Source organism: Metopolophium dirhodum, chromosome 2 (genome assembly GCF_019925205.1).
Source record: "Metopolophium dirhodum isolate CAU chromosome 2, ASM1992520v1, whole genome shotgun sequence".
Classification (NCBI taxonomy): domain Eukaryota; kingdom Metazoa; phylum Arthropoda; class Insecta; order Hemiptera; family Aphididae; genus Metopolophium; species Metopolophium dirhodum.
The window spans coordinates 13,760,170-13,770,318 of NC_083561.1; the positions used below are offsets into that span (position 1 = coordinate 13,760,170).

Here is a 10,149-nt window from a genome sequence, read left to right on the forward strand (position 1 = left end):
GAATATTTATTTAAAAAAAAAACCATTATACGTGAACATTTATGAACACTTTCAAAGTTTGAAAATACGTCATAAAGATTACTAAAGTAAATCGAGTTTGTCGTAAAAAGGTTTTTAAAATAATTATAAAATTAGTCTTTGCTTTTAAAATTCAAATATCTAACTGTTATAATGTTAATTTATATCTATATACGTTATTTTATTAACGACCGAAGTAAATAAATGTTGCTTTCATCCTGCAGTACTCAATAAAAAATGTTGTTATACTTACAAACAAATAAGTAGCTAGGTACTTAATAATTTAATATCTTACGCAAACATGTAAGACATGACGTATTATTTTATTGATCAAATATAAATTCAATGTTAAGTACTGATATGATGATCGTTTTAATATACTCAAGTCCCGTAATTTTTTTTATCTTAAATAAATAGCCAATATATAATATAGTTGTATTTTTATTAGGTAATTATGTAATAATATACATTTTGAGACGGAACATATTTTTGTTTTTTTATTTCAAAAAAATCCAAAAGATGAGCTTAATAAGTTCTAAGATAAGGAGAGTCTTATATTGTCAACAAAATTAAATTGAGAAATATTGTTAAAAATTATTATTATTTTATCTAGGTATATAATATTTAAAACAAATGTATGTCTGTTTGTTTTTTATGAATTCCTACTCTATTCATGAAACTTTGGGAAGTTGTTGAGTACACTCCCGCGAAGGTGCGAAGTCACAAAAAAGAAAGAAATATTTTCCCGGGCGGGACAACTAGTATTCTATAAATATTATTTTATAATTATTCATAGAATGTGATGATTGAAGAGAGCTGTAATAAATATCAAATACATGAATATTATTTACAAATGCTAAGATATAACATATTTGTCTGGTACGTATTGGTACAATTTAAAAAAGAATATAATGTACAAATATTTAAAAAAAATAATTTTATTTGTGAATCCATATTATGAAATTATGGCATAATATAGAATACCGCGTATAATATTATTATGACGATAAATCAAAAATATAACACATATAAACAGACTTCATATAAAACAAGACTTTTGTGTATAAATGTGAAATAAATAATTTGATTTGTCATTATACAAATGACAATCGATGTAGATTCATACGAAATGAATAAATATTGGCCTCATATTTTACTTGCAAAAGTACTGGTGACAACTGTGCATACAACGGTAGCAACCACATTTTAATACTGTAACTGAAAAAAAGTGAATGATAATAGGATTTGTCAGTTATACCATATTATAAATTCATTTGAACACAATGATACAACGGTTGGACATGGCCATGAAAATTGGGCAAGGAAATGCGAAAAAAAAATCTACTTGAATAGAGCTAATTTGTCCACATATTGCTGCGTATGCCTACTTCATTCTAATTTCTAAGTAATATGTTTGTTGTAAAACTAGTATAAGGATAAAGGGGGAAAATAGATTACAATACGAAGACGTGTCAACAATTTCTTTTTACAATTTGTGCGTATACCGCGTGTATTTTATCTGTTCGTATTTGCACAAATTATCACACATGAGGGGTTACCGTACACTATCTGTCTAATGAATTATTAGGCAACATTAGCATTGGGTCTTGCGTTCTGATAAAGGCGCAATGTACGCTGGTCATTAGTGCAGTCGATTCGTGCAAGGCCTGTGGGAAACCTGTGAAGGAGGCTCAGGGTCCAACTTAAAAATCTCACGTTTTTTTTTTTGTTTTTTAATATTGAAATTTTTAATTGAAAAAATAAACAAATATTTTACTTCAACACAAATTATTATAACAAACAAATTATGCTAGTTTATTGGAAGAAATAAAATAAAAATATTATTTTTCTCTGTGTACACAATATCATCCGCGTATTATAAATTGTAATTCGTTCAATATTTTCGAAACTATGCGTATAACTAACTTGCTGGTCGTGTGTCTGGCACATTTTGCGTATTACACGCATGCAAATAACCAGGAATTTGTTCATTTGGCAAGAGGATATTATCACGTATCCAATGGACTTCAGGCATCGTGTCAAAGGTATATAGAAATATTCACCTAACTTAAAATTTGTTGAACTGGTTTATTAATCGATTCCGATAATTAGGTGTCATGTTCTATATGATAATTTAATCATAAAACTCTTGAGATTATATTAAAATTTTTTTACAAATTATAATGGTAACATTGTTCGGTAAAAATTGCACTTTAAACTTATAGGTAAAGTTTATATTTCTAATAATATAATAAGTTTAGTAGATTAGTTATATTTTTCTAAAGTACCATTATTAACATTTTGTGAATCTAACTATTAAATATTTATTGATTTTAAATACAATTAATAATATTCTTTATGATTATGACAATATATTAGTGTCTGGTGTATAGTATAAATAAATAATGTAATGGATAAATATGTAAGCAACTGTATATAATATAATATACATATATTAGTTGAATGTCTAAACAAACAAAATTAAGTCATAATATAGAGACCATCAGAAAACATTCACCACTTTGTTAATTTTTAATGATAATAAAATGTCTAGAACTACCTAATTAACTAGTTTATTTAAACTTAATATTCCAAAATATTAACTTAAAATATTTTTCCTAAATATAAAACAAACATTGACACTTGTAAATCAAAATATTATATTTATTTGACATTTAATATTGAGAGTAAACAATATAAATTGATAAAATGATTTATACCTAAATCATTGTGAGTAATAAATAGTTAAGTATGGTAATCGGTTTGTACGTTAAGACTTTAAAAGGTTTTAAGAAACACAGCATCGGTTTTTTAAGTTTTAACTAAAATCCACCCCCCAAAAAAATGAGAATATTCTAATTATAATAACTTGTCGGGAAATATGTGTAAATACCTATAATATGTGATTGTACGATAAAAAAACATTATAGCTAAATCTACATAATAATATGCTTATATTCTACGATATAATGAACTAACTTAAACAATTTAAAATTAACAACGTAAAAGTTTACCAAAAAAATTGCTTTGCCGAAACTCTAACATATAATATTGACAATGTTTTATCATTAGAATAATTACCAAGTATTGTCCGCAGTCTTAGTAGAAGCAAATAACAGATGTTAACGAGATAACAAATATAAACATAGAACAACATTAAAAACATATTTTTAACACAAACGTACAGAGAAAAAAAAAATAACCACAAGGAAAATCATACAACCGTTGAAAGAATATTATGGTCACTGTATTAACTCGTTATTGTATGTACACACCACACACACATACGAAATACCTATACTAAAAAAACTATTCTATGTAAATTTCTGTTCAATTTTAAAAATGTAAAGTGATCGAGGTTTCGATAAAAAAAGTGATTACATCATTTATTTTTGCTTTTGATCTTTTCTGAGCGATTTTTTGAAAACTACTGGAAAATAAGACAAATTGTTTTTAAAGTAGGATGTGTTAATTTTTTTGTACCTCCCAAAAACGTAGTGAAGAAATCTAAACAATTAATATTTAGTCCTATACTGTTAATAATTAATAGAAAATACATGACATAATAATAGTAGTTATACAAATATTAACGATTTTAAATAAGTAATAAGAATTTGTTACTTAAAAACCTAATCCTAATCTACCTAAGTATAGGATGCGTTATTTTTTTATTATACTACATTACTCCATACGTATTTCACAATGCTAGCGGGTACCTGTCTACCTAAATATTTATGACTTAAATTAATTTATAACTTACTCGAAATAATAATGAATAACAACAAGTTTATGGCATGGACAACTTGCTATGAGTTAACAAGCTTAAATGTAGTTAAAATAAAAAACAAAAAAATTATGAAGAAAATTACATAGGTATATATTGAAACTTGAAATCGATTATTTTATAGTAGGCCCTTCTATCCGACTAAATGTGTCAACTAATTTACACACTTATTATCATGATTTTTGAATGATTCATAATATTACGTTTTAAATTCCAATTTTATAATAGGTACCTACAGTACTAGGTAGGTATTTACTCGTATTATATATAATAATTATGCAATACGCATGGTTAATAGTTATATGGTCGTATGGAATGTCAATATTATAAAATGTTCGATAGGGTGTATTATTCGTATCTAGATAACGATTTTATTTGTTAAGTACACATATTCCAATTGGAATTAATAAAAAAAATATGTTTAACACTTCATACGTATACGTCACAATGAAAATATCATCATGCATTAGAGACAACATGTTTAGCTATATAACTAATTTTGAATAAAGTAATTGAGTTGGTTTATCGTTATAGGATTAAAGTCCGTGTAACTGATATCATTAGAATTACAATTCTCGATTGACCGAGAGTATTGACGACGATTAAGGTTTTAAATGTTTAAATACGTGCTCTTCTGCGGTGCAACAGTATATTATGCAAATAACATATAGAAAACCATATTTTATTAGCATTTGACATGACATTGTGAATTGTAAATTCAAAAAAATATAGTAAAATAATAGCATAAAGTTAATTGAATGTATAAAAATAAACAATTAAAGAATATTATACATTTATTCCCACCATCTAACAGTAAGAAAATATAAACTATAGGTACAATCGGAAAAAATTCAAAATAATATTTTATTTAATACAACAAACTATTTTTTAGAGGCTTATTATAATAATTTATAACATACAAGTAACATAACTAACATTACAACTAAAATTAATAAAATATAATTTCAAAATCTCCAATAAAAAAAATGAGGGAAAGTACGTGACCGCTCTGCTGTACATTAGTTGTACCTATCGTCATTGAGTATGTGACTGTAATTGATGAGTTAAATTTGAATCCAATGATAAATCATTGCAAACGAAAAACGATTCTGAAACCAGTGTTGGTCAAACGAGAGGGGAGTTAAGGGAGATAGATCCCATTCATGACCTTTTTTTCAATGTTTAAGATCTGATAACCATAAATTATATTTTTAATAATCAAATAGTGCATATTAAAAATTCAGCCATTGGCAAAATAATTTAACTGCCACTGGCGAAGACGCTCTGTCGACCTATTATCATATTAATACCTATATTGCTATTAATTATTATAGTACTATATTTTACTATTTACAGTATGAATACGATATGAACTATAAATAGGTAATATCAAAAAACTAATCTAAACAATGGCGTAGCCAGGGGAGAGGCTCAGGGGGCTACAGCCCCCCCCCCCCGAAATGTTAAGAAAATATAAAAATTATTTTAATGGTCATTTAAAAAGTCTTAAATTGTATTTAAAATATTTAAAAATATACTATAAGTATTAACACTTTTCAGCTTTCTATCTGTGCTGCTACGTATCAATGTGTAAAAGTGTAAAAGTTGATCAGCCTCCCTCCCCCCCCCCCCCCGAAAAAAATCCTGGCTACGCCACTGAATCTAAATGTTTTGAAAATATCATTGAGTAATGAGTAGGTATGTAAAATATAAGAAATATATCTACATATTATAAGTTTCAAATCCCCAACGAAAAACATTTATGAATTACAACAAAATAACTAAAATCGTAATCCTTATTGTTTAAATATCGCACCACCCAGAATCTAAAATAAATTACAAATTTACAGTTATAATATACAAAATTGAAAATAGTAATTTTCACGTAGTATTAAAATAAAAACAATAATAATCTAACTGACAATGATTTTGTTTTTAGCCAAATATACTGTGAAAGTGATCTATTGAAGGCCGTACAACTAGCTCAGATTTTTCCAGATTCGAAAACTTTTGTGGATATGAAATTAAAATACTCAGAATCTGAGATTTTAAAAAAATACCAAGTATTGAAAGACCGTTACAACGGTGCAGTGCCCAAAGAAGAGTTAGTTAAATTTGTCGACGAACATTTCATAGATGGTGACGAGTTAGAGATATGGACCCCTCCCGACTTTAAGGAATCTCCTTCGATCGCTAACCGGATTAAAGACAAGAGTTACAAACAGTGGGCATTAGGATTAAACCAAGTATGGAAAACCCTAGCGAGGAAAGTTAAGGACGACGTGAGATTAAATCCTGACAGATATTCGCTGATATGGGTTCCAAATGGTTTTGCCATACCCGGAGGCCGATTTAGAGAACTTTACTATTGGGACACGTACTGGATTGTTAACGGCATGTTATTATGTGACATGTCGTCCACAGCTAGAGGTGTTATTGACAATATATTATCGTTGGTGCTGCAATTCGGTTTCATGCCGAATGGTGGACGAGTGTATTACCTGAATAGATCACAGCCGCCAATGGTGACGTTGATGGTATCAAGCTACTATAAAGCAACCAACGACTTCGAATATGTAAAAAAAGTCATATCTGTAAGTTCAATCACTATTATTATTGTATAAATAATAATTACAAAATTAAAATTGTAATCGCTTGATGATCAATTACTGTTTTAGACCTTAGATAGTGAATTCGAGTTTTGGTCGGAAAACCGAATGGTTACTTTCGAGAAGAACGGCAAATCGTACACAATGGCAAGATACTACGCACCGTCAAGGGGCCCGAGACCAGAGTCTTATAGGTTCGTAAAATTTGGTACTTACAATTGTAATGGCTATAGTATTTATGTTAATGCAGAGAGGACTACGAATCAGCGGAATTTTTGAAAACTGAAAACGAAAAACAAGAATTGTACACCCAAATTAAGTCTGCGGCAGAGACCGGATGGGACTTTTCAAGTAGATGGTTTATAACTGCCAATGGCTCGGATCGTGGTAAGTATTTTCATCATTTCAATACATTAGAAACACAACTCAATACGGTATATTCGACGTTTATGAAATACAGGGATATTGGCTGATATAAAAACGACGTATATAATACCAGTGGATTTGAACTGTATACTGCACAAGAACGCACTGTTGTTGAGTTCATGGTATAGCAAGTTGGGAGATGTAACTAAAGCCGAGAAATATCGTGCGATCGCCGAGAACCTTCTCTACAGTATACAAGAGGTATATTAGATTATATTTTTTAATAATATTCCGTTACCCGTGTATTGAACATTGATTTTTGAAAAAAAAACATAACAAAATATAATTATTATAGGTTATGTGGAGACCAGACCTAGGAGCGTGGTTTGACTGGGATATGTTGAACAATAAAAGTCGAGAATATTTTTACGTTTCCAATATTGTACCTCTGTGGACGGAAAGCTACAACATGCCGAAAAAGGCTGTAGCTAGTTCAGTGTTGGGATATCTAAGAGATCATCATATCATCGAAGCCGATTATACTGTGAATTTCAATGGTACGACTTAATTGTAGTTTTCACAAACAAACTTCTTTGAGAATTTTTATGATTTTGTAATTAAATTTGTTTATGACTATAATACCTGATTACACGCAATATATTATAATATTATATTATCAACGCAGTACTGTCGTACTGATACTCAATAAGTGCATAATGAAAAACAATGTCATGGTTTCTATATAGGAACACCTACGTCTTTGTACAATTCATCACAACAATGGGACTTCCCAAATGCATGGCCTCCTCTACAAGCTTTCATCATTCAAGGTCTAGACAGGACACAACAGAAACTGGCACAACAGGTGTCATATAGATTGGCTGAAGTTTGGTTACGCTCGAATTATAAATCATTCGCAGAGAAATCAATGATGTTCGAAAAAGTATATAGATACAACATAATTTTATACTATTTAAGTTATATAGGTATCTACTTTTAAATTTCATTCTAATTTGAAAATTGTTTTGTAGTATGACGTTCTAGCATCGGGAGAAACTGGTGGCGGTGGTGAATATACTCCGCAGACAGGTTTTGGTTGGACAAATGGAGTAGTGTTTGAGTTTTTAAATAGATGGGGTGATATATTATCTAACGGGACAAACGGTAAGATGACATTTCGAAAGCATTAAATATTTTAAATGAAAAACTTTCACCTCATTCGATACAAATTTTAAACATTTTAAAACAATTCTGTAATTAGTGTATACAAGTCTATACTATAAAATATAACTATACAGAGTTGCAGGTACGGAAAACTTGCAAGTTTGTAGGTTGAAAATTAACTGGTGTTTGTTATTTGTACTTAAAAAGACCCAATAAACGAATACAACTACCAATAATTTATTAGTGATAACTAATTATTAATTTGTGTCATATATTCCTCCGAGCATTGCAAACCCACTAGTGCTGAAACTTCAAATTGTATTCGATACTGACAATATTTATTATATTTAGTTACTATAGGTACGTCCGGTAAATAAATAACATACCAAGTTTTTTGAAAAATTACAAAGGGAAAATGTTTGTAAAACTTCGACAGTAAAACTAACTAAATTTCAAAACAATTTTTATTAATTGTGTAAATATTTTGACACGAATTAAGTTTAGTCTTTATTGATTGGACTGCAGCAAAAACAGCATAACATATATACGGTACTCTCGTGGACAACATATTTTACCACTAACTTGTACCAAACGTGCTTGAAGTGTCCGAAATATTGACGGAATAATTGAATAAACGTAAATCAGGTTTTGAAAAATGATGTTTTTGTGTTTTTAGGATGTACTACCGGTTATAGATACTTATGTGATTTCAATAGGATCAGACAACAGTTAATGTTTTGGGTAAATAAAAAATGATATGAAAGAAAAATGGGAATATTTTTGCCTATTACAACTCACCAATATAAGGCACTCGTTGAATATGATTGTATTTTATAATTTGCAAATTCTATTTCAGTGACACAGTACTTAAGCACAATAGCACACGAAAATACTATCTCTCACCTAAGCTTTTTTTCAGTTTACAATAAACTACATCAGTTATAACTTATATTATATAATACTTAAAAAAATCACACACATTTATAGAACAGTCACAAACAATGTTGTAATAAAATAAACTATATTAACGATGACCATAATGTATTTATTTATTTTTCAGTCTTGAGAAGGCACGGATAATCGTCTTATTCGCCTATGCACCGGAAACTGATTATACTTAGGTACCTAATTAAATTTACCATGCGTCAAACGGATGAAACGCTGATAAATTCAAAGAAGAAACTCAGTATTAATTAATTATTACATAATAATTTTTATTATCTAAAAGAATATTATTTTTAGATAATTTTTATTAAACAAAAGACAACACATACCTAGAATTATTGATCTTTTATACACACAAAAACAATACAACGCGAAATAACATATGTTTATTGATAAATAATTCGTTAAAATATTGTTTCATTTACATACATTGTATAAGATAGTTTTACACTTGTTTTAATTACTATAAGGAATTGTTGTTGATGTTAGTATTATTAAAAAAAGAACAGGCAATTTTTAATAGTTAAAATACTTGTAATTTATATATTATACACATTTTTGCATGTACAACAGGTATATGATATGCCTTATTAATTTATTGGAAATATATGAAAAAAAATTGAAAAACATGAAAATGCATTTATTAATACTCGTTAATCAATATTCTAAAGTCTGGATAATAGTGATTAAAATTAAATTAGACCATATAGGCTTATAATTTTTACATGTGCACCTGATATGCGTACTTTCTCCAAACTCTCTAGTTTAGAGAGTACCTATTCTCTATGCCGTTTTGGATGAAAAACTTTGTACCTACAGGCTACAACCTGCTGACAAAGTATAGAAGTTTATATAATATAAGAAGTGTACAAATGAATATTCAAGACCTTAACTTATTAAGGAATCCACAAATTTGATTTCACTCGCACTTTGCGCGATTCGAAAAAGTTATAGATTTTACTGCAGTGATTGTGGTTTTTATTAACTCGTTCTATAATGTACGTGTGATGAAAACTGAACGTTATTTAGAAGCACATTCATTAAATTATAAATTGAGAACACGATCATAATTACTTTCAGATTTAATAATAGTATAATATATAACAGCACACTTCATTTTGTTTCAAATGACTGCAACTTCAACCTCAACCTACAACGTTAAGGTACCTACCTACAATCCATTGTGTAGTGTTCGTTATTTTCTTTAATTATCGCACGCATACTTACGCAATACGCATATCGTACGTTCCACAAGTTTATCGG

At 28.7% G+C, this 10,149-nt stretch overlaps 1 protein-coding gene across 3 annotated transcripts; it reads left to right on the forward strand.

The window, feature by feature from the left end:
- The first annotated feature begins 1,599 nt into the window (after positions 1 to 1,599).
- LOC132939403 (trehalase-like) lies at positions 1,600 to 9,508 on the forward strand. Of its 3 annotated transcripts, XM_061006553.1 has the most exons (10): positions 1,602 to 2,063; positions 5,742 to 6,396; positions 6,481 to 6,605; positions 6,662 to 6,798; positions 6,872 to 7,038; positions 7,133 to 7,334; positions 7,524 to 7,720; positions 7,809 to 7,941; positions 8,618 to 8,682; positions 9,002 to 9,508. In XM_061006553.1, the coding sequence occupies exons 1-10, from the start codon at positions 1,930 to 1,932 to the stop codon at positions 9,005 to 9,007; spliced, it is 1,821 nt and encodes a 606-aa protein (XP_060862536.1). In that variant the 5' UTR covers positions 1,602 to 1,929; the 3' UTR covers positions 9,008 to 9,508. The 3 variants fall into 3 exon arrangements, with proteins under 3 accessions (XP_060862535.1, XP_060862536.1, XP_060862537.1); XM_061006552.1 differs by lacking the exon at positions 9,002 to 9,508 and having other exon boundaries at positions 1,600 to 2,063; positions 8,618 to 8,981; XM_061006554.1 differs by lacking the exon at positions 8,618 to 8,682 and having other exon boundaries at positions 1,607 to 2,063; positions 9,002 to 9,507.
- Positions 9,509 to 10,149: the final 641 nt, after the last annotated feature.